Source organism: Clavelina lepadiformis, chromosome 9, assembly GCF_947623445.1.
Source record: "Clavelina lepadiformis chromosome 9, kaClaLepa1.1, whole genome shotgun sequence".
NCBI lineage: Eukaryota > Metazoa > Chordata > Ascidiacea > Aplousobranchia > Clavelinidae > Clavelina > Clavelina lepadiformis.
The window spans coordinates 3283847-3308713 of NC_135248.1; the positions used below are offsets into that span (position 1 = coordinate 3283847).

At 35.5% G+C, this 24867-nt stretch overlaps 3 protein-coding genes across 3 annotated transcripts in view; 2 read left to right on the forward strand and 1 right to left on the reverse strand.

The window, feature by feature from the left end:
* Positions 1-12813, forward strand: part of LOC143470510 (fibrocystin-L-like) — a 43298-nt gene extending 30485 nt beyond the window's left edge. Inside the window, exons 63-90 of the mRNA XM_076968684.1 lie at positions 282-383; positions 735-968; positions 2035-2138; positions 2385-2523; positions 2729-2898; positions 3069-3238; positions 3365-3513; positions 3984-4149; positions 4368-4482; positions 4571-4691; positions 4867-5052; positions 5987-6125; positions 6491-6642; positions 6712-6883; positions 7223-7303; positions 7414-7522; positions 7716-7815; positions 8043-8173; positions 8280-8399; positions 8606-8671; positions 8809-8991; positions 9431-9655; positions 10077-10132; positions 10359-10498; positions 10647-10846; positions 11131-11239; positions 11659-11728; positions 11835-12813. Coding sequence (XP_076824799.1) covers positions 282-383; positions 735-968; positions 2035-2138; positions 2385-2523; positions 2729-2898; positions 3069-3238; positions 3365-3513; positions 3984-4149; positions 4368-4482; positions 4571-4691; positions 4867-5052; positions 5987-6125; positions 6491-6642; positions 6712-6883; positions 7223-7303; positions 7414-7522; positions 7716-7815; positions 8043-8173; positions 8280-8399; positions 8606-8671; positions 8809-8991; positions 9431-9655; positions 10077-10132; positions 10359-10498; positions 10647-10846; positions 11131-11239; positions 11659-11728; positions 11835-11889 — 3764 coding nt within the window. The 3' untranslated portion in view covers positions 11890-12813. The remainder of the gene's footprint in view (positions 1-281; positions 384-734; positions 969-2034; positions 2139-2384; positions 2524-2728; positions 2899-3068; positions 3239-3364; positions 3514-3983; positions 4150-4367; positions 4483-4570; positions 4692-4866; positions 5053-5986; positions 6126-6490; positions 6643-6711; positions 6884-7222; positions 7304-7413; positions 7523-7715; positions 7816-8042; positions 8174-8279; positions 8400-8605; positions 8672-8808; positions 8992-9430; positions 9656-10076; positions 10133-10358; positions 10499-10646; positions 10847-11130; positions 11240-11658; positions 11729-11834) is intronic.
* An 874-nt stretch (positions 12814-13687) lies between these two features.
* Positions 13688-18334, reverse strand: LOC143471306 (nose resistant to fluoxetine protein 6-like). Its single transcript, XM_076969743.1, has 14 exons — positions 18094-18334; positions 17784-17896; positions 17443-17585; positions 17107-17309; positions 16869-16987; positions 16597-16755; positions 16197-16386; positions 15772-15940; positions 15597-15676; positions 15241-15366; positions 15017-15167; positions 14583-14772; positions 14353-14511; positions 13688-14247 (listed from the first exon to the last, which is right to left on the reverse strand). Exons 1-14 carry the CDS (start codon positions 18300-18302, stop codon positions 14114-14116), a joined length of 2145 nt encoding a protein of 714 aa, XP_076825858.1. The 5' UTR covers positions 18303-18334; the 3' UTR covers positions 13688-14113.
* Positions 18335-21371: 3037 nt separating this feature from the next.
* Positions 21372-22868, forward strand: LOC143470697 (uncharacterized). The gene has a single exon (XM_076968965.1). The coding sequence runs from the start codon at positions 21372-21374 to the stop codon at positions 22866-22868; it is 1497 nt and encodes a 498-aa protein (XP_076825080.1).
* The last annotated feature ends 1999 nt before the right edge of the window (positions 22869-24867 follow it).

Consider the following 24867-nt stretch of genomic DNA (forward strand, 5'->3'; position numbering starts at 1 on the left):
AAACTTAATAACATAGCAGTGCAGAATAAAGTTTAAGACTTCTGAATGATGGGCGGCGGTAACCAGTTCATAAATATTATTTATAGCCTACTTCTAACTTGCAATAATGAAATATTTGCGGAACGTTTTACATATTGGCTACGGAAGCCATTTCGTTATATATTTCAACTTTTATGTTAGTATATTTTGAAACGCTATTAGTGATAATACTTATTATTAAGAATCATTTTTATCATAGGCCTATTGTCTTCAAATAATTGTGATTTTCAAATATACATCAGGACAATGGTACGAAGAAATTGACAAGGAAGCGTACGGTGCGAGGGTGCTGGTTGGTACGGTCAGGACCGAAGACGAAGATGGAAATCAAGTCGATGCCACTGGTAGGCTGGATATGTTTGTTAGAAAGAAAAATGTCGAAGTTATTTGACCCTGGGTAATGCTTGGTCATATCACTGCTATTACTTAGAACATACGATGCTGTATACGTTGTATACCTAAACCTTTTGTCAAATACCTCTTAAACAAGACCACAATCTGTAGCCTATATTGCTGATGAATCATAAAATATTTTTACACTGATACAATTTTGACATATCTTGTGTAGTTTTATTAATAACTTACAATACCAATATTTACAACTGATATGTAATAATAATGTTTTTTATCATAAATATTTTTGCCACTTAGTAACTCAGCTACTTATAGCTACACATTATTTTAATCAAAATCAGGCTTCGCCCGGTTCAGCAACGTTGAGTTTCATCGAACTGGTCAGGAGGGTTGGACCGAACCGTGGGACCCGAGATTTTCCCTTGCCTGGGTAGGAACGGGGGCTTCGACAACTGCTAGACCCGCTTACGTGAAAGGTTGTGCTTTCCATGACGGCTACTCGACTGCCATTGGAACCTTTGGTGCTGATGATGTCACGATCAGCGGCAATGTCATTCATAGAACAATATTCGACGGTAAACATTTTAGCAGAATGAATTTTAACCGAAAAGCGACGTTACAGTAGAGTCGTGAGTTGACTCGACTTGAGTCTCTTTCTAAGAAGTCAGTAAATTACATTATTGCCTCAATTCGACACAAGAAATTTTCTACCTTTGGTCCAAACATAATAAACTGTAAAGTAAAAATTTGGTTGTCCGCAAACACGTACCAAACCAGCAAAATAAAGAAAATTGTAATAGATCATGATTGTTTTTGACAAAAATGGCATTTTTGCTTTGTTTAATGTTTAGAATAGCTTGACTTGGTTAAGACTTTGAACCAGTTTCATTTTATACCAAATACCACTGTCTAAGCAAACTGGTTATAAGTTATAACATTTTCATTGATTAATTATAGTGTGAAGGTCATTTTCACATGCTGGGCAAAACACTAACTTAACTTCAATCAGCTAGTGCTGCCGCGTTCAGATTAAACTTGTTGCTTTTCTTTCATCTCGGCTGTACATTACCTTTAAATTGATGTATGTTAATCAGCATATATTCTCATATCTAAATAAAATGCCACAAGTTACGTACTACTTCTGCATAACCTCTCAACCGATATACAACCTTCTATAAGTTTACTCACTTCTGTTGACCTACTGCAAACAAGAATGTTGTCAGTTGTCATTGTCACGCAGCGTGATATGACGGTGACAATACCCGTCAGATTTGGTCCATATTTTGAGGACAATCGCCGTGGATAACTGCTGCACCGTCACTGAAAATGATTAAAAATATTATTAAAAGAGTTTATTCACTTAGTAAGTTAATGCTTTTAAATGTAAGATAAACTTGTCCTGTTGTAAGCAGATATGAATAATGAAGTAGCATTGATGAAATTTCTGTCAATAAATCGTAGGCCTATAATCACGGTGCATAATAAAAAAAAAAAGTTTATGTAAAATCAGAGAAGTCTCAAAAGCATTTTTCTAAAACTTCATTAACAAAATAATATATCTTGGTGGATGATTTTTGTTTTTGTTAAAATAGATGTCAAAATAAGTTTATTTTTCAAAATATTTTTTAAAATTTCTGGCAGGAATTCGACTCACAGGCGCAGGACACCGTCTTGAGAATAACGTCGTAACCGTCACCTTGTTTAGGGGAACCTGGGGCGATAGGAACGAGATAAATAATTATGAAGTATGAAAAAATAGCTATAGATAAATAAATAACTGACGTATTCTAAAGTAAGAAAAAAGTTGAAGTTGAAACTTATGATAAGTATATACCTACCACGTGCATACGTGCAAGTATGGAATGGTGTAAGCAAATTTTCATGTGGAAGGTAACTATAACAAATTTCGCGAAAACAAATATTTTATTTCAGATTCTAATTATAGAGTTGTCTCCAAATTTAAAGAATTCATGAATAAAATTGTTTTCCAGGACTGGCATGCAAGCTTCGAAGTAGCAGAAGCAAGCAGCCTGATAATGAAAGGCAACGTTGCTGCCGGCAGCGAGAGAAGAGGTTTCCACATCGACGGTGAAGCTTGCGACGCACCGGAAGATGAAAAAGCATGGACAGGTTGAGTGTTTACTTGCCAGTTATTATCAACAATTATATTTAATTAATAAGCAAATGATAAATTGCGGTGTCTTTTTAGCCCCTACTTGACTACATTGGCTGTAAAGCTTTTTGGTAAAAGTTGGTGAATGGTTGACATTTATGCTGACACCAAGTTTAACGTTTGTCAACAGCAGTAAATATTGCAAGCCTACTTTTTTTACAGGCAACGTGGCACACGGATGTCTGCACGGGATACAGATCTTCACAGCGGACGGTGTTGGAAGTTGTTCAATGATCCGAAACTTCGTCGTTTACAAATCGTGGGACTACGGTATATATCACCAGACTCAAGTCAGCGTTCACATCAAGAACACAGTTTTAGCTGATGCAGTTGTGAGTATGCTGACTTAAGTTAAAGATAAATTAGGTTTAAACTTTAACTAAGCACGTTATAGTGTCAGTGTCACGTTTTTTTTATGTTGATTTTACGGTAGGTAATTTAAATTTGGCTCATATAGTGATTCAGATAAAACTTTTCTAATTGTTCTTCGCTCGTTTTATAGGTTGGATACCTCCCTTACATATTTGCCCCTGCCGCACTAACGCACGAATATGAAGACAAGGTTGCTCGCATGGAAAACGTTTTGTGCGTTGGACGTAGCCCGCATTTTGATCCCGCCATTGATAAAATGGATGAGCGAAACAATAAAAATCTACTAAATAGAAACTCTGGGTAGTGTAAAGATTTTGATATTGCCGGCTGGTCTCTGTTAATTAGTCACTTGTTGTTTTTTGAGTACAGATGTAAATTGTGCGACATACGCGTATTCATTGCGTGTGTATAAAATCTGCGTTTCAGATCGATGAGAGAGGCACCTAGGAACGTATATGGTGGCAACACTTGCGTCATGTTGCCAATGTTTCGTAGTGGTTCTAACGGTGCTCCATCCGTAGCCTTCCATCACATTGCGGGCTATCCGTCTCTTCGTGGTTTGCTCGATATCAAAGGTAAGTTTGAAAGTAGAAAAAACTTTTTGGTGGTTTAAGTTTATGCGTTGTTATCAACAGTAGCTGTTCAAAATGACTTAAATAACTTTCTTGACACAAAAAGTTTATCTATATCTAGTCTGTATTGTTAATTAATCAACATAATGTTGATTCTATTTCAATATTTATGATTTAATTCCCGTTATAAGCTCATCGCTTGATAGGTGGAATTGTTATACGAGCAGTCTTATGGTCTAATTACCTTCTGAAAATGGTTTAAAGCAAAGATGGTTGAAAACCATTAGGTACATTTTATGCGAAATCTCCGGGTAATCCACATTCCATTAAAGCAAGGCAGATCAGCCAAACTGAAACTGTAGCAATATTCTCGTTTTAATGTGCTGTGCGCTTTATTCTACAAACTAACGCTGTCGTTGTTTTTTCTTTTTTCTGTTTTTACTTTTCAAAAAAACTGTCCGTTGTTTTAAAAGGTCTCCACGCTCAAAACTACAACTTGAACTTGGACGGAACACGTGACCTGGTCTTCTTTACCAATCCAAGCAACGAAGACGTTTTCCACCCAACCTACCTGAGAAATATTGTTCTTAGTAACGTCGATGAAGCCAGCAAAGTTTATTACGCAAGACCTAGTATCGGGTAAAATTTTTTAATTATTTTTTCTGACTTTCGATGTTTTATGCTAAATTCGTAATAATTATGGTACTTTCAGAAATATATATTGTAATAACATATAAATCAGTAATAAATAAACAGAAAACTATAAATTGCTTCATTTTACGTCGGTTTTAATGCCCAAATTTGAAGTTGTTGTAAGTATATTGCGAGTTACTACTTACTAAACCTGATTATTTAAGGTTGATCAATCCATCTGGTTGCGTCGACTTGGAATGTGATGGAATGAAGACAGTTTTGATAAAAGATTTCGATGGAGGATTTATCGGCGGCACTGGTGGGGCCGTCCTACCTCAGGTACTTCACCGCTTTCTATGCTCATAAAGAGAAGTTTTTTATTGCTTTGAGTAACCCAAGCTCATCTTAAGTGTAACTCTCAACTCAGGCTGAATATGAATGGGATGGCGATCAACGTCGCAGTTTAGGGGATTACCGGATTCCGAAAGCGTTGCTCACAACTACAACTGGCAACAGAATTCCAGTGGATGACATTATCGATGAAAGAGGTAAGACATAGATTTCCCGGTTTTTATTAGAGTGTCAATCACACAATAAATCAACAGGATATTCCATAACCTTTATGATAATTTGCCATCAAAGTAAACATGTAATTTTTTTAAAGTCGTTTCCTAAATAAGTAAAATTTAGTATAATCAATTCTTACAAGCCGATCTATTTCAGGTATACTTCGCAATTCGGCATGCACATACAATAGCAACTGGCAGGCGTACAATTGCCAAAATGACGGCGAAAATAGAACTTTGGACTATCGCATGCTGGTGATAGAGAGCTTAGACTCAGACACGGAAACAAGGCGGCTGTCTCCTCTTGCCATGCTAAGCAACAGATACATTGATCTTAACAACGGTATTTAGCTCTTCTTTTTCTTTTTAAAAGATGAATAGGAGTAAGTATTATTAAATAGGATTGTGGACTCCGTTTCTGATGTCAAAGCGCATGACGCAGAGACTCTTGAACTCTTTAGATTTCACAAACAACATGTTGTTTAAAGACCATTTGTTTGATTTAAGTTCACCGTGGTTACGCGAGGTCCATGTGGAGTTCCTCAATTATTTTCCGCTATAACGTATTTATTGTTTGTTTGTTTGTTCCGTTTGAAACACTGCAATAGGATAATATACTCAATTCACAAGGTTAATATGCTGATCACGTGACTCTTAATTCAAGCCATTTTTCAAACAATTTTTTATATGATTGTGATAATGGTTAATAACAGTTAATAGCAGTCATTTATTACCATCCTAATTTTATGAAATTTCAATTTTCTAAAAACTTTTGTTTTTCGATTAGATGACGTCATGTTGTGACGGTTGTTATGGTAAATTTTCCTCTATTTAAGAAGAAACTCACAATTCATGTTTTTCTGTCATTCGCTTATTTCAAATCCACCAATTTACACTTTCATTTGTGTAGTTATTCAGCATAGTATATTATTCTAACCACAACACCAACGCAGTATATATCATATTATTATGGTCACAAGACAATATTGACTTGTGAGTATTTGCTCTACAGTATAACTCGATTAGATTTAACCTGTAAGGGAATTTTTTAAAACATTAAACACTGTTTTATAAGTTTTCACTGATCTATTTTCCTCTGTTTCGTCTATTGCTATTGAAACATTTCGATAAAATAAATTCATCAACTGTACGTTTTCTTGGTAACTTTGTTTTATATTTTTTGTTTTTTTCCGATTGAAACATTGACTTTCTTACGGTTTAGCGTTTTCTTGCTATTGTTAATATTGATTTTATGTGTATTTTTCTCTGATTTTTAGGACTTCGGATTTCGACTTTCTACACAATCGTCGCCACCGGGCATCATTATGACGTTTACTTCACTGGTTATGCGCCGAAAAAGTTGAGACTGACCCTGTTGAACGTTGATGATGACATCACACTGCGAGTTGCTATCTGGTGTGTTTTTGGTCATTAAATTATAATCTTTTTAAATGAATTAACCAACAATAAATGGTTATTTCAACCAATACCTACCAATTTTTATGTGTGGATATAATTGGTTACCGATATTGGTTAACGCAACCAATTTTTTATTTATTCCAACCAATCTTTTTTCCAACCAAATTATAGTTATAACAGTAACAGTTACAACAGTCGCAAATTTTTTTTAAGATAAAATATCACTAAAGCAATGTTACAAAGCGTAGTTTACCCACTAAAAAAAAACAGAAAGAGTGCTGTAGATAATTTAATTATAGATTTGTGTAAGGAAGAATTCTGTTTAAGGCACTTTGTTGTCACAACCATTATTTGTGTTTAAGGTACGCAAGACCCGAAAAGTTAGAAGTGTTTAGATTCGAATCTGGACCACGGTTTATTTTGCCTGAAAACTACGACTATGACGTGGGCAAAGACAAATGGATTTACAAGAGACCGGAAACCGATGGGCAATACAGACCAGCGATTGATTCGAGTGAGTTATATACATTGCTGTAGAAATAATATAGTAGCATTTGTTAAATTTTGCTTTTCTCTGCAACAGGGATCCATGGCGCCAACTTCATGGACGTAAAAAAGGACTTGCTGTATGTGACGTTGCGAGGTGGCGAACCAATCGACATTAAAACCGCTCCTGCTGTTATTTTAGCTTTCGGTTTTCCCGCCATCTCCATTGATGAATTCTTTGGCGAAAATTTGATTTCCAACCTTGCTATGTAAGTAATTGGCTAAGGCTGCTTATTATAGCAGTATGAGAACATTGTTTATTTGTTGTTGTTGTTATTGTTGTTACTATTTAGGTGTATAATAATAATATTATGGAACATGGAAATGCGTTAATAATAGTATCCACATTTACAATTATATAGCAGCTTATTCATTTAACAGATAACACTAATGCCAAATATGTTTTTCTAATAACAAAATTTTAAAATGATTATGGTATTTTTATTATGATTTGACTAGTGTTTATGAGTGTAGCATTGTAGGACAAAACAACTGATGCTATCTCTTCTACATAATAAGCTTCTTTGAATTCTATTAATCTTTTGAAGCTACCTGGGAGTGCCCGACGACAAAATCCGCATCGTTGACGTTGTTGAAGAAACGAGCTCAAGAAAACGTAGAAGCACAACGTAAGTCGCTCTGTATACTTTTTGATATACCTAACGCCAGTACAACCAGTTATTATGTTTAAAATCGACGTTTAAACACACTAAATTAAACGATTTTTTCTTTTACACAGCGGTGGAAGTGTGACGTACACAATACAGTTCAGTGACGAAGTTAGCAATGCGTCAGTCAGCGGCAATGAGACGTTAGCCGCCGAATTCCTTAACAACAAGACAGATACGGTAAGTGTTTGTTAGAATGGTTTACCGTAAAACAAATTTAGCTCCTGATTTATCGTGCAGTTTACGGTAAATGAAGAAAATAAACCAACAAATTGCATTGGGTTGATTTTTTATGATTGGTAACTCAATTTTATTTGTACCTTTAACCGCATTTATTTGAAAATTGATTCCGTAAAATTCCTCTCAACCTCAGCTAATCTTGGATTTTCAAACCGGACACTTATGGGAGCGCCTGAACGTCACTGAGGGATCGTCTTTCTCTTCTACAGAGGCATCAACATTTAACACATCAGGTGAGAAGATGAGCTAACATAGTCTGACACATTGACACAGTTCGGTGACCTGTAGTCTAGAGATAAATGTTGACAAACAAGTTCGACCGGACCACCAGGCTGTCAGTTTTAGTTTAATTTACTAAATTTTGGTGCTAATATTCCTGTGATCAGCATATCGTGGAAAAACTGTTTTGTAAAAAACCTGTAACCGTTTACAACTTGTTTTTTTTCTGTGACTTTGTTAGATGATACTGGAGACCTGGTTCTGGTCCAATATTCCATTCCCACTCAACTTGTTGTATCGTCACTTCCGTCAAACGCGGAAGAATACATCGTCTTTGATCCACAACCGATGGTTTCCATTTTGGACGTTAACGTAATGCTTTCACCAGAATCAGATACTTAGTTCATTCATAAAATACAGTGCTTAGTATACGCAGTTAATGTATACGATCACTGAATAAACTAACCTGGTTTTGCAGAACCAAGTGGTTTCAAACCTCGGTGGTAACTGGATGGTGACTGTTTCACTTAACACGTCAGATGCCAACGCAGATAATGAAGCTACTTTGATGGGCACTACTACTGTCGAAGTGTCCAATGTAAGTTATATAAATGCAGTAGTTAATTTCGAATACTGGCTTTTTTTACAAACACTATATGAAACGATCACTTGAAAGAAGCTCTTATTGTTTAATTATATAGGTAAAGCTGTCTTGAATTTTTTGCTATTTATTGTTTTTGGATTGTGAAAACTTTTAACAAAGATTTTAATCTCACTCATTAAATAAAGTTTGTGTAAAAACAGGGATATGCCAACTTTACTGATCTTGGAATCACTCACAGCGGTACCGGATACGGTCTAAGATTTTCAGTAAGTTTAGTTATTCTTGTATTTACAGATTAAGTTAGAATTTTGTACTCGGCGGATTGTGGATGTGAAAGGTTATGGTTTAATCGACCGTAGCTTTAATTAATTATTATTAACTAAGTTAATTATTATGCGTATAGATAAGTCAACCAAGTGGCATCAATTTGATAACCACGGACCCAACAATTGACATCAGCCCTAGAACTGTCAACATTGGCCTGCCCAGCGGTGTTGATGGGTACATAGAGCACAACAACCCTGTAGACATCACCCTCGAACTTCAGAACGTTAACGGCGTCACCCTGGAAAATATTGGATACAAGGTAATGAAGTTTCACTCATTGTTCGTTTAGAAAAAGTCTCCGAGTGGTCTCATGTTACTATGTGTAGCGTTCTGTTGGTTTAACAAAGCTGTAAATGGCGTCTTCAATGTGATGCAGCAGTATGTTGCTGCTGAGTTTCGTAGAAGTCCAGAAACGCAGATAACACGTAATAAGCTCATCTAAGCCTATAATAATTGTCTAAATTTTCCGAACAAACTTCTAAATTTACCGATCTAAATTTGCCGAACCAATGTTGCAGTTTTAAACTTTTGGTGAGCCTGAAAATAAACCGAAAGGTCTGAAGACTGAGCACTTTGAAAACTTGTATACGTTAAGTAAAGAAGTAACTAAAACACCAAACTATTCAAAATTTATAAGCAACTACTCTATTGCTTTATCTTGTCACTGTATTTTAATCTTGCAAATTATATTCATCAAGGGCCACACTTGGAAAGTCGACATATCTCTTGACGACAGTTCGATTTACGACAGCACTGGGGTTGTTGGCACCTCCACTTTCACCTTTGACCCGACCATTGGTCGTACGATAACCACCGGTTTAAGCCTGACCAATACGGTCAGTTATTACCAATACAATCTCCGCTTCCGGGTTTACACGGAACCTGCCCTGTACGATTTTGCCGTCGCGGGACCAACGTTACAGGTATAGGCCTATATCACTGTTATGTTTTTTGGTTAGTAGCAGGTATATAGCCTACAACTTATACTATGAAATACTACCAGTGTAAGCTATAGGCATTAAGTTTATAACCGGAAAGCAGCTTTTCCATTATCAAAGTAAAAGTATACCTGATAGCAATAGCTCGTCTTACAAGAACTGAAATCAAATTCTCGTGGGATTTCTCCTTTTACAATATCACTTCTTATTATCCTAATTCGAATCAATTCTCTTAGTTGTCTTTGTATGTTATGAAGCATCCCACACCGCAATGCCGTATTATATACAGTAATATAATGAAAAGTGAAATAACACGAACTTTGCCAAAACGTTCACAATACTTTACGATTTGATTAGTCTAATTTAATTCTAAAACGCATGGGAGACCATTTTTCTTTCGTCTTAGTTTATTTCCCCAACGGATGACCTTCATCAGACAGTAACCAACATAAAGAAACTGACGTAAGAGCTGTGTTCTTCTTAAATAATAAATTTTTGAAAATACTTCAATGAATAGTTTACCGATTTGCTTTGTTTAATTAGAAAAGAGCGCAGGCGAATTAGCGATTAAAGTTTATATGCAGTAAATGACGGAATACTTCTGAGCTAGGCATGCAACTCCAGAGCAACAGATCAGAAAAACGAAAAATATCTATTTTCCATGTTTATACTTGTAAAAATTACGCAGGATTGAATTTATCGGACAACCGTACACATCCAGAACATCTTCGTCCTCCATATCCACCTTCATAGCTTATTTCCACAACGTGGTGGTCGAACATACAACAGAGGTTCTTATTACAAACACTGACGCCAGCGAGATATCGAGTAAGAGAAGTTTTCACTCCAATGCGTTTTGCCAAATCTTTTTCAAAAGCAGCTGATTTTTTTGTCTTTTTCAATTTTTTCACAAAAAATGAGTTATTCCTAGTTGAAACGTCTTCGATCAAGTTAATATTATTACAAATTTTCGCAGATGGAAACACTGAAGTATCCTTCGATGTTGGTTCAAGCAACGCAACTGCAGTGGACATAACAGTGACCACAGTGTCCGACTTCCTGGTTGCCTCAGACAACGGTTTGTCCTTCGAAGGATCCAGACTGGTAGTGGCAGATACATCCTGCGTAGTTACAGTTGACGAGGAATGCATCGCAAACACTGTTAGGCCTACTGCTGTAAGTCGTATAAAGCACTTTTGGTTGTTGTTGTGTGCTGCTTATTTCTTGGCGGAAAGCTTGATGCTTTTGAGGTTACGACATGACTGAGTGACAGTGACAGTTATTACAGCCTCAGTAAAACCTTGTTATCATATTTTTAAATTTAAATCCAGTCGCCTGGTTTAACCAACTTAACCGGTTCAATAGTTATCGTTTATACTGCAAAAAGAAATTATTATTAAGTAGATTACATGTAATAAATTATTATACCTCAGAACTATAACATTGAATATTTTACAAAGGTCACTCCAACTCCATCGACAGAAAGCTGGATATATGCGGTCATTGGTGTGGGAATTGGCATTGTGCTGATAGCATGCGCTTTGGCAATCTTCTGCTTAGCAACACGAGGTAGGTCCAGGCATGATGATTTATTAGAAGGAATAGTGTTTTGGTAAATGTTAGAAACAGAAATTGCGGTACACGCATGCGCATGACTCGGTTTCATTTACTTTTATTACCGTACAACAAACAACACTTTTAAACAAGTTGAAACAGCTTTTCAGCAAATCTATAAGTTGTTGTGAGCGATGATACAACATTATTTTAACTTTTATTGTAATGCTGGGTTGCAACAATCAGCATTGTTTCAATATCTATGACGTTAATAAAATGTAATATATTTGTATTCGCGCCAGAAATCCTTTAATCTATGTTTTTTATGTGTATAAGTTTCATTGTATTTTTTGTTATATAACCTCTTTGAGATAAACATTTGTCCGCGTTTTACGCATGGAGCCAAATATTTATTTAGCTACTTTTTGATGCAGGGAAAACCCCCACTCCAAGCAAGGAGTCAAATCGAAAGCTTGATAATTGCTATACAAACCCCAGTGCTGTGTAAGTAAAAGGATTAGTAAGTCAAAGAACCAGTCGATTATAAATAGCTTAAAAGTAAAATGCTTTCTGTCATGGATGACGTAATTAGGCTTAATTTTTTTTACAGCTATGACATCCCTTACGTGGGAAACCGCCCCGGCAAGACTCCTGTCCGCGCTTAACCACCAGTTGACCTTTCGACCTTTCGACCTCTTGAAATCCTCCGAACGTATCTAAATTTGATTTTTATTCTCCCAAATCATGGCCAGCAGAAAGATGATGATTTCTGCAGCTATAAATGTATGAAATTGTTGCAAATGTATTAATTTCCATTAGGTTTCTAAATTTTTGACAAGTTCAATGATCTATATTCTATAGCAATCTATATGTTGTGACATCTGTGTGTATTTACAAAAATCACTGATCAAGGCTATTGGTGCGGGAATTATTTTTCTTTTTTACTTATTAAACATAGTTGCCTGATTCACGATTTATTGCACAGATCATTATGCTTTCTTGAATAAAAATATAAAAAAGGCATTTTTTAGAAATGCGAAAAATAACACAAGAAATGAGTTGCTCAACCTAGAAGTAATTTCCGGCAAACAGTAGGCCTACGTCGGTAAATTATTATTATGCATGCCATGCACATATAACAGCTAGTTTTAATTTTTTATAATAGTAACACTAGTGTTTTATTAAACTTTTAGAACGTTTTCTACTGTTGTCCGAAAGGTGTAACTTACTTATTCCTGTAGTAGTTATTGTTTATTGGTGTTACTTTCAAGTATCAACTGTTACTGATGCTGTTGGTGGTCTGTGTCATTTTCAACTGAATAGTAACGAACTAGTAGTAAAACTGTAGCCGGGTACTGATCGTCGAAAAATGGTATTCTTTGCTTACTTTTATAGTAAACTGCTATTATTTTCTGAGTCTTTGCGGTTTGCAAACAGTTGACCAATCGCAGTGCTTTACACGTCCTTATTATTGTGACAGAGTTGTAAACGGGCGTTTATTTGAACTCGATCTCGAAAATTGATTTAAAGCCCAATTTAGGCCCGAAATTTAAATTTAATGAATGAATTAAAGTCTTCTTTTGATGCCATTCTTTGACTGTCATCCTCTTCTAAGTTGCGCTCTGTGGAAGGTTTTTAGCACTCTACGTGCATGCGCATTCGTGTGAAGAAAGTGAAATTACCACGCAATTGTGGCAGAATGTGAGTATAAATTCAGGCCTGAATCTGGCCCGACATTGTTTCAAAGTTAAGCCCGTCCCGATTTACAGCTCTGTGTAGCAATGCAACGGAAAATTTAGTCTCACCAATGAACATGGCGGAACAGTGTATCTACTCTTGATATTCAATCTTTGAGACAAAGCCTACCCCTAATTACTTTATTTGCAAGACCTCTTCTCTTTCAGCAGACTAGCGACACTGCGTTTCGGCTCCAGAAACTTTCTCGTCAAATCACCAACCTCTACTATGACCGTCAACTTGTTACAATATACCTTTAAATTAACTGTTATAAACTATTTTGGACTGAACGTCAATTGAGAAAATTTTAACTATACCACAAAAATTTTTAAAAACCCGAAAACTTTCCTGCAAATTCCATGTTTCTCTGCTCAATATCAATTCCGGGTATGCATTGAATAAAATCAGATAAATTTATGAACATAGCGCATGCCACAAGGTGGTGGCAAGAGCTGCATTATATCAAAGCTTACAATGTAAACACCGAGATAGATCAAGGAATTTTGAACAAGACTTAAATTTTCTTTTTTGAAACCTACAGTATATATTTATGAAATGTGTATGGTATAACACATCACAAACATCGATTGTGGTTTAACCGTATAAATAAAAACCTTTCATTGGAATTCAATCTTTCATTTATTCCAACTCACAAGAATACGTAAATTTTAAAAGACAATATTCACCAATCTCGAGTTTTGTTCGAATAATATTTTAACTGCGACTGTCAAAATACAAATCTTCAAAACAAAGAACGTTTAAAGCCTTATTTCTAACAACAATTAACTTTTAAGAAAAAGCAAGTTCAATGGAGTTCCATGACAATAATCTAAAAACCACGACTTTTAAGATTAGATTTTATTATGTTTAAAACCATTATGATTATAAGGTAACAGGTATTTGCAAATTAACTCATTTCTTTTTGAGAAACAACCAAAAAAATTGATCGATCGTTATAGAAAAACGTAAGCACAATTCAATTCAACACATTTTCAATTATTCAGTTAAGCAACACACGAACATTTTGCTTAAACATACAATAATTTTAAACATTTGGATGATTTTAATCAAATGGTTAAGAAGATGACTGTTTCAGAGTGTTTTATTAAGAAAACCACAATTTCCACTTCACTGTTGCTTTAACAATTTCCTCTAATTCGATTTCTTTAATCGATTGGAGAGATCGCCTCGTTTTGATGGCAGAAGCACTTTGGCCAGTTCCATCACCGGCCATTCAATAGTTAAACAGAGCAAAAACCCCACAATAAGACTGAAGATAAAAGTTCCTGAAAAATTAAAAAAGATTAAACAAACATGACCATTCAAAGAACACAATTTTAACCAAACTAAGTGTTACAAAGCGTAACAATGATTCAAGCGTTTTGCAATACCTATAAACATGAAGAGAAAATCAAACGTCTGACATTGAAGCATGTCATTTCGGTTCAACAAATACCAAATCAACACCAAAATATGAACGAGATAGGAAGAGTAAGTCAAGCGGCTGAGGGGGTTAAAGACTTTCCAATTCAAAAACTTTGTTACAGGACCTTAAAAGAAATTTTAAAATCATTAAGTCAAAAAATTTATAAAAGAAATTTCTCACCAATAAGAACCTTACCTCCGTAGCCACATACACAGGCTATTATAACCCAGCTAAGACAAAGTCCATACACAGGTCTATCAAAAGCATTGTAAATTGCTGCCAATTCAGGGTCTAAGTTATTATCTGTGCTGGTGTGCGGAAATAATCCGAATATTACCGCAAAACCGCCACAAATCGACGCTAACCATCCCAAAACCACCAATAACTAAATGATAAAAATTCGTTTAATGAACATTTTTTAGTTTATCTGTTTATTGCACAATATTTGAAGTAGAATGTTAGTTTATCTTGAAATGGGCACATTCAATACGGAAACAAGTGTATTTGGTATAGATACAACATTCTTGTACATAAGCCACTTATTTACATACTCAAGTATACAACGTTTTTCCCGATACTTTTACTTAAACTAAAGATGTAAAATACAATAAAAAAAAACTTGCACTAACTTTTGGAACTTTCAGTTTGCCTTTAGTAGCAAATAGTACATAACCAGTCAACATCCCAATCATGTAAACGTGCATTCGAGCCCATGGCATATAATATATATCATATTTGAACCTTATGTCGTAGGTTATAGCTTCAAAGTATTCCTCCATACTGCGAGAAAGATCAGTTATTAATCAGGTTGCTATATTTTACAAGTAGTTTTAATTCTATTTTTACAACTTACATGCCCAAATTTTGAACGTGGGTCGCCGTAAAAGGTTGAATAGGACCAAGAAAAGACAGTACTCCGCAAACAGCCATACTTGCAACAGTGAAAAAGACCATCAAAGATACTCCCACTCGAGGCCACCTTTATAGTTCAAAACGTTTAATGTAGGCAAGTGAAGTAATTCTTAAGTTTATAATGCACAGTGTATCGACATATAAAGAAAATATAATCAACAGAAGTTGTTACACATGCTATCACGACATTAGAAGACTAGACTCTACCACGACATTAGAAGAAATACATCTATTGCTTGATGATCTCTGTCAAGCTTAGAATAAAATACTCAAGCTGAGTTTATGGAAGGGACTTACCGGTAAGTGAGAAGAAGAATAAATGGAGTCAATAGATAGAGCTGCATATCCACCGCCAAATACCAACACCAGGCATAGCACTGTATAAGTTAGAATGTATCAATTCAGAATTATTTATCATTCTATATACGTAAGAATACTATACTAATACTATACTGTAAAATACAGCACGTACCACGTTAAGAGCAGGATACAAGTTATTAATGTACACAAGATTGGTCCACCAAATATCTTGGCATGTGCTGGAAGGTAACATGGGATTGGAAGACCAGTGGGGTCCACTCCCCAACCACTTCAATAGTCCCATTGAGAAAAGTATTGAATAAGCGTAAATAGGTGTTATCCTGAATGAAATGCGAAAAAGTTAAACACCTTTTTCAATAGACGGCTTTGCATCTCAACCAATTCAGTACAAAAGTATATTCAATAAATATTTTACATTGCTTTATATCAAAAACGTAAAATAAAAAATTTTCATTCAAAAAAGAAAAATATTAATAAAGTTAACCTTCAGAGTGCCAAACTATATCCTGTTTTTATTTTACTATAAAATTTGGTTAACACGGTTCAGACAACATCAAAAAAGCAAAAATACTTTACCTGATAAATCGATAAAGGTACATCAGTGGGATGTTCATTCGACCTTTGGTACTGGTGAGCTGCTTCATACCAAGATAAAACACCAACAAACCACCCAACAAGAAGAAAGTGTCGACAGAGAAATAATGGTTTGTTAACGGCATAAAAGCAACTTGTGATTTTAAGTATTTTGAGGCCGGAATAAAATTGCCTAAAATAATGAGTTCATACAATTTTAAAATAATGCTATAACATATTTCTTAACATAATGTAACATGATTTCTTTATATAATTTTGACTTGTTAAATACAAATGATATACTGTCTGTTAATTCTATAGGTCAAAGTGCTTGAGCGCCGTGGGGTGTAAATATTGCCTCGCGGCAATTTGTTTCAAAGGTTTTGCTATCGGCTAGACTTACCTATCTCGAGTATTGCCTCATTAAAAACGTGACCAATTGCAACCCAAGCTGTACTTAAAAATCGAATTCCATTGAGAACATCCAAAGAACCACCAGAAGACTCCGTTGTTAGTATTTTTTCACTATTAGAAATCATGGAGAAGCACAGAGCCATCCTTGCTGGAATCATTGCATTTGATAATTGAATTCAATTTTACAGACAACTAATTACACTAAGTATTTTACTTACCGTAGTTGATAACCAAAATTGTAAGTGCTCTGTCGTAACTTACTTAGCAAAGATGGATCTTTTGTTGATTTTTGCTTTTTGTCATTTGGTTTGTTGTCCTTCGAAAAGACATCGACAAACGTTCCGATCAAGTTTAAAAATAATATCACGCAAGTGACCACACTAGAAGGGACATAGAACAAAAACGTGAAAGTTATTTTTTGTTCCAGAGTTTTTAAGCTGATACATTTAAGACCACTGCTATTTATTTTAATTATTACGTATTAGTATTGACAAATTACATTCCAATGGTGTCGGCTGTGGTCCATTCTTGCTGTTCAGTGGTTAAAGGACAGTATACTTGAAGCAATGTGGGATTGCCAGTTTTGTTGTTACTCTTAAATTGCAACATGTCTTGAAAGATTTTTGTGATGGAACTTTCGGAGCATCCTGAAGGAAAACAAATGCCAACAGAAGGAGTTCTTGGTACTGCGGCCATATTGGGCTGAAAAGAAAAACACTTAATTGGAGGAAATTTTTAAAAAAGCTTTTCTTTTTTTCTGACTAGCTGTGCAGCTTTTCGCAAGTAAATTTGATGTGATAGTCAACGCCTCCACAAGTAAAATAGATTTTTGGACCTCGGCTGAGTGATCCATGTATGCTTCGCACCATTTTCCGTTGAAATCAGGTCCTTCTGCTTCAATACATTCGTAATAATTACCCATCCATTGCACATTTCCGTCCAGAATTCCACTTTCTTTTCGCCCCCAGGAGTCAGCCACTAAATATAATTATAACAATTTACTTTAAATAAAGATGAAAATTTGGCAAAAACAAACAATGAAGCGTTCATAATCGTTATTTGGAAAACTATTTATAAACAAACAATGTTTGTTTTGTTGGTATCAGTTATAAGGGTATGATGTAAGGTATAAGGCTGACGGTACGACACGACAAACGGTGCGACTTAATCATATACTTCTCAAAGCATAAGATTGAGATTGAAGATCTTTGATGAACGTTTGCCATTGCTTGCGACAGATTTTCATGCCTGGTATTTCTTCCCCATTTTCGTCCAAAGGTTCAACCGTCCTAGATAACATACACTAGGAGCTGATTTTTAGTTTTGACGACAGTCAATTTCATGATCATGCATTGTTGTGACAAAAGTAAAATTTAGAAAATTATTTTAAGATGAAGTGCCTTGCAGCCAGCTACGTTTACAATTAACAAGCTATGTAACATCAATCAATACAGATCTAATTATTTCTGTTAACATTTATACTAACTGGACAACTGTCTCGAAAATATCATCAAAACTTCTTTCGCCGAACAATTTCATGAAGGAAGAGATAGTGACGTATTCTTCGTTTAGATTAGATTTTGTAGATTTGCTTTCAACCTTTTTGTTGGAAGACTTGTCGACACTTTCAAGGCAATTGTATCCATAACAAAAGCACAAAAGTAACAACAAAGTTGATTTAGGGATAAACTTCATTTTAAAAATCGTCAGTGATTAACAACAGTATGCTTTGGAAAGTAAAGCTTTTAATTAATTTAGTTATGATAAGATTTATATACAGGCCAATATAAAACTTTCTGCGATGCTCGAATTCAGAACTGTGCACCAGAAGCGCTCACACAGAAGCAAACAAAATAAAATTTAAAACTCAAGTCAATTCGAGTCTTTTGGTAGAAGTGCCTCGAATCGAGTCATTTGGTAAAAAACACTAGAGTCGAATCAATTGATATTCGAAACCCGGCCAAAGAAAAAGCATAAAGACCACTTCTATCAAGCAAAAGCGCTTGGAATCGTTACAAAATTTGCTTCGTTTAAGTGCATCTTACGTGTTCGTATACAAATAAATTCCTTTTAAGTTACTCTTCAATTTGTTCGGACAAAGAATAGAGATTCGTCTCAAGAATAACCGATTCGAGTCAAGTCGAGTCATTTAAAGTATTAACTCGAGTCAAGTCAAGTCTTTGAAAAAAGTGACTCGAGTTTAACTTGATTCGAGTCACTGACTCGAGTCGCTAAGACTCTGGTTGATGTATAAAAAATGACAGACTTAACCTGCAGAATATATCAATTTTATGTATTCCCGAATTAATCGGATGTTTTTATAAAAAAAAAAAACTCAAAACTGTGGCGTGATTACTTATAATGCTTTACTGTTTTACACACTATATCTGAGCTTTATAAGTACAAATAAACCATCCGCTGCTAGCAAAGAATCACAATAATCGAACGTCAAGTTGTAATGCAATAAATGAGTGTTAACGTATTTTCTTGATTTCAAGCCGATTTCAGTAGATTAGGAGCCGCAACGATGGATGCTAAACTATTACTCTCTTGCAAGTCGTCATTAAGACAACGTTGTTTCCCGCAACGTGTTGTTGAATACCGCAGCTTACCGAATTGGAATTGGAAGTGTGAAAACGTTCTTTCAACAAGAGACTCAAAAAGTGTGAGCGGTCTCTTACAGTGAGCATCCGCTGATTACACAGGACTAGCATCACAGTAAATGAGTCCGATCTTCTGCTGATCTAATTAACAAATAGAATCCGTGCAAAATGATCAAAAATGAAAAATAGTAGCCGCATTTCTATTCGAAAAAAATACGGGATTGCTAGGATCTCATGCCAGAACCATTCCCCTACCCCATAAACCATTTAAACCGTCTTTGTTTCTTTCTTGGTTATTTAACAACGTTACTTGTTATCTGTTACACGAATATTATACCTTTCGCTTTTCTCTTTAATTGCTGGTCGCTTCTCGTATATTCTTTTTTGCCCCAGCAATGAAGCGAACTGTGTCTAGTCCTGGGTCCTGATTACCAGCACTTATGATAATCAGGCCTAATCAGACTATGCGGGAAGAAATAGTCTGCTGGTAGTGATTGGCTGCAAATTTTAGGGTGAAATGGAAATTTTTGCTTTGCATTTGAAAATAATTCTCTCACAATTGAAATAATCTTTGCTTGTGGAACTAAACATAAACGTTCGAATAAAGACAAAGCGAAGCTCGGTTTCGTGCAAGCACTTGATGACGTTCATGCCGAACGTTCAGATTCGGGTTCACGTTCGGCATGAACATTCACATCCTCGCATTTTATGGAGCCACGTATAAACGAAACGCATGCATTCACCTATTGACACGTTTTCTTGTAATATAAATAGTAAACACGTCAGTCAAAAAATATTTCAAAGTTTTTGGTTTAGTGCTTGTTTTCATGGTTAGGTTTTGAAATAAAGTTTCCGACTTTATAAAAAAAGTGCCATATCTTAACCACAAACTAATCCAATCCAACGAATTTCTAAAAAAACTAAACCCTAATCCAAGTCAAAGTTTTATCTAACTGCCAAGACAGGCGAAACCGTGTTGAATATTTAAAAATTTGTTTTCAAAAAGTATCGAGCGTTTGCTTTCCTAAATCGATCCTTTTTAGAAAAACTCGAAAAAATGTGAAGAAAATCCTGATGCCAGACAATATCATCACTCCTTCGAGAACAATAAAAGCGAAAAATAAAGTTGTCAATATAAGCACCTCGTGCTAGTAGGCACCAGTCTAACAATGACCATGTTTTCCATGTTCGCGTGCTCTGACTGTACTCGCTGCCTTTGCCGGGTTTTCGCCGAAAACTATAATGGTTAATATTTCATGACTTAGACTTGTGTGACAATGCTAAAACTGTAAATGCTTAACAAAGCAATCTACCGGTTGATGCGTGTTGCACTTGGTTGTACGTGCCGATCAAAGGTTAAAATGATTAAAAAAAATAAACCTGCATCATTACCCGATCCTTTTTCACCTACTGCTGATTGTATGTCTAACGCCTTGTAGTCAGTCAGCTTAGGGCAAAGCGACAAAAGTAGAAAATGCACTCTTTACACTGCAAGACGGACTTTATACTCACAGATAACAATGTTTACTTTTTACAACAGCAGGTTGACTCATTTGGACGTTTCAATCGCTACGAAAAAGTTTCTTCAACTAGAACTCTTCCTCCAATTTGCTGTTTAACTACAAAAAGGGAGGTTGAATAGGGTCATGTTTGCACAGTCAACATAGAAAAGGAAAACGTCAGCACTGAACCATAATCGCATGGTCGCCGTGTAAATCAAAGTGAATGACATTTGAAAAATAATTTGCAACAGTACAAGCAACATTAGCAAACTATGAATGAAACTAGTAAATTTTAGAAGATAAATGTTTAATTCTTTGTAAATGTTAATGTGAAATGTGGACTGATTAGTGAATGGCAATAATTTATGGCAGTGCATAACTGGGGTAATATATTGTATATTTACTTTGTTAAATAAGAAAACATTGAGATAACTTAAAAACCATTATACCAGGCAACGCGACTGGTTTTCAAAACTTTTTAAATCTTGTTTGAAAAAGTTAAAAATTCTAAAAATCCGTGTATAGTTTTATACCATAAACCGAAAACTTTTTAATACCACAAGAAGGGATAATTTTAACCGGATAACTGGATGAATTAATGCGGTTTCTGGAACATAATTTTAAAAAATGCTGTTTTCTAAGACAGCACCGCCGAAATTATGATAAACGGTCACCGATCAGCGGAAATAACGCTAGACAGAGGAGTAAGACAAGGCGACCCACTAAGCTTTTTTTTATTTCTAATCGCAACCGAACCCTTGACTGAAAAACTGAGCAAAACCCAAGACATAAAAGGAATCCAATTAAGCGGTCGAAGAGAAATTAAGAATGTCAGCTATGCAGACGATGTGACTCTAACACTGAAAAATATCGCTTCAGTTGAAAAAGCCCTAGACCTCGTCGAAAAATTTAAACCCGCCTCGGGACTTAAATTAAACATCAAAAAAACCCAAGGCCTGATAATAAACGGCGACCCCCCAACACTCCTACTACCAGATATAAAATGGAACAAAACAACCCTAAATCTACTCGGCACAACAATCGGAATAATAAATTTGAACCACCTCTGGCAAGAAACCCAAAAACAAGTCGAAAACAAAATAGAAGAAATTAAAAAAACGTACGCCACGCTCGACGCTAAAGAAATTCTAATCAAATCGAAGCTTTTAGCAATTACCAACAACGCGGCGCAAACGTATCCTCCCCCAGTAAACAGAATGCGATCAATAAACGAAAAAGTAAAAAATTACGCAGTAGGAAAATTCCCCCACGTAAATATAGACACCCTTCAACTCCCGAAACTCGAGGGCGGCCTAAACCTCCCAAACTTCGAAATATACGCGGACTTAACGTATCTAAAATCCATCAGAAAATACTGCCTTGCCAGAGTTCTAAACGAGCCCCTTAGCGCCCACAACAGCTATATCGAATACCAGATTGGCCACGTAATTCCCCGAACTTTAGAAGTTGTACACCTAAACAATCTCCCCCACACCGACATCCGATCCCCATATTATGAAAAAGTAATCGAAATTATTAAAAAATACGATCTGAAAAAAATTGACCTCATCTGCGGAAGTCTAAAAAAAACGTACAACAGAATAATAAGCAAACCAAGAACACAATCCAGAAATACCCAAACAGAACGCAAAAGATGGGAGAGAATACACTGCCCTGAACTCCCAAGCTATCTACGGACCTTTAACTTTAAACTCGAAAGCAACCTGCTACCTTTTAACACAGATATAAACCAATACGCACCAACAACAAAAAACAGCTGCCGTTTTTGTAGAATCGGACCAGATACCGCCTACCACTTATTTCACAAATGCCCCCAGACCAAGATACAATGGAAAAAAACAATAACGATCGCCGAAAAAACATTAAACCTAAAAATTAATAAAGAAAATGTCGAGAAGCTGTGCGCCCTCAGGCACGACATGGGACTCGAACTAAACACCGACAAAGTTCTCACCGTACTAATTACAACGATGAACCACCAAATATGGAAAACGAGACTTAAATGCGTAATCGAGAACCAACAGTTCTCCTCAGAAAAACTGTCGAACGATATTTACAGAAGTTTTAAATACAGAATCTCCACCCTACGCAAAAATAACCCAGACATTGTAAGAAACCTTACCACCCCCCTCTGAACATGTAACGTCTATACCATTTGTGTGTTTATATGCGTTCTGGAATGTACGCCTTTACCTACTTTTGTCTTCGCACTGTTTATGCTTCAGTCTCATAATACGTATTGTGAAATATAAAATGACAATCTATCACAAATATATATGTAATCATTCCTCATCAATTGCATCTGTCTGAATATAATTATTTACATGACATGTATATGCCTCCAAAACGGAGAAATATTGTACCAAGAACACTCATTATAGTACTCTCATCATGTCTTCACATTGTCTATGCTTCATTCTCATAATGTGTATTGTGAAACATAAAATGACATCCTATCACAACTATATATGTTATCATTCCTAATCAATTGCATCTGTCTGAATATAAAGATTTATATAACATGTATACGCCTCCAAAACGGAGAAATATTGTACCAACACTTGCTGTAATTTAAACGAAATGAATTTTGATCTCGTTCTTTTTTTTAAATTCTTTATTCGCGTGCAAAAATCCTTTTAATCGTGAATAAACAAAAACGAAAAAATGCTGTTTATCTAGCAAGTTGGTCAATTCGTGTTAAGTAAACAAAAAATGATAAGAACTGCACAAGTTTTAACAAAAGCAGTTTAGTCGTTGTCTTTCTTAAAGAAATAATCATGTAATCAGAACATTGTTTGTTTTATTTAATGGCATTTTTTAAAATATCAAAATAAACAAATGTCAACATGAATAATTTCATTATAACTGAATTGCTGAAATGTTTTAATGGGGAAACAGTTGTAGTCTGGTTGTCTGAGATCGTGGGTCAAATTAAAGTGGGAAGATGGAGATTTTAGCGGGCTGCACTATATTTCTGAGGAAATACAGTAAACCTTTTTCTTTTACTTTGGGTTTAATTGGATAAAAATTTTTTACTTTAGCATGACGTGGGCATTAGTGCACAACTAGCTGCAACGCTTTACTATTTCAGTTACAACTATTTCGGAAATTGAAGCCACTTTTCCAAGCGGATTGCAGAAGTGACGTTTAACAGAAATCCATCCAAGCCACTAGTTTCAACTTTTATAAATCTTCGCTGTTTATAGAACAATTGCATGTATTCCACCGCACGATGTCAAATACGGCTCATACCATACGATTTCTTTCTCAACGACCTCATGACGTCATTTACGCATGACATGCAGCGGACGATCGTTCCACCGATGAAGTAACTGCCAAATTTGACCTGACACACAAATCCCAATAGATCTCATTAAAAATTTCACCCGACTTGTCACGAAGATTCGTAGCAACACATTCGTTTGTTTGTCTTAGTAACAAAAAACTCACTGTGTTCTTATAAGCTGAATTAATTTTTTTTGACCTCTTATTTAATGATTTAATTTCATATCCTTTTCCCGATATCAGTTGAAGTCTGCAAGATAGACACAAAAATAGTAACATCAAAACGGCAGAAAATTTCTGTGACTGTTGGTTTGCTTGCGTGTATTTGACACTTTGGCTCTCTCTCTGCAATTACCTTCCCCCATTCGGCCTCAAACAAATTTCTGCCAAATTAATCGATCTCATGCGGCATTCCACAGTTTTTGTGGTGACTTTATAAAGAACTTTTTGAAGTTGGTATCGAATACGAGGTGCAAGCTTCCTCTAGTACTTTTACCAAGAATGCTACGAGCCAGAGGAAAATATTGTATGGTGCTTTTTCGTGCTATAGTCCCCAGAAATTCAACTGCTTCAACTAGTGTTTTTCGGTTTGTTTATGAAGGTGTTTGTAGCTATAGAATTTGTTATATTTCGCATTTGTATTTTGTTGATGAGTTTTAGGAAAATTATCAGGACATGAATATTATGGATATTATTATATTATGATGTTATGAATATTACTACTCGGCATTAATTATTACCTTTATAAATCTTAATCCTTAATTTCAAAATAAATTTTGCCAAATGCAATAACTATTGTATTTGATTGTTAACTTGCTACTTCCCCCTGCTGGATTCTTATTTGTAGCG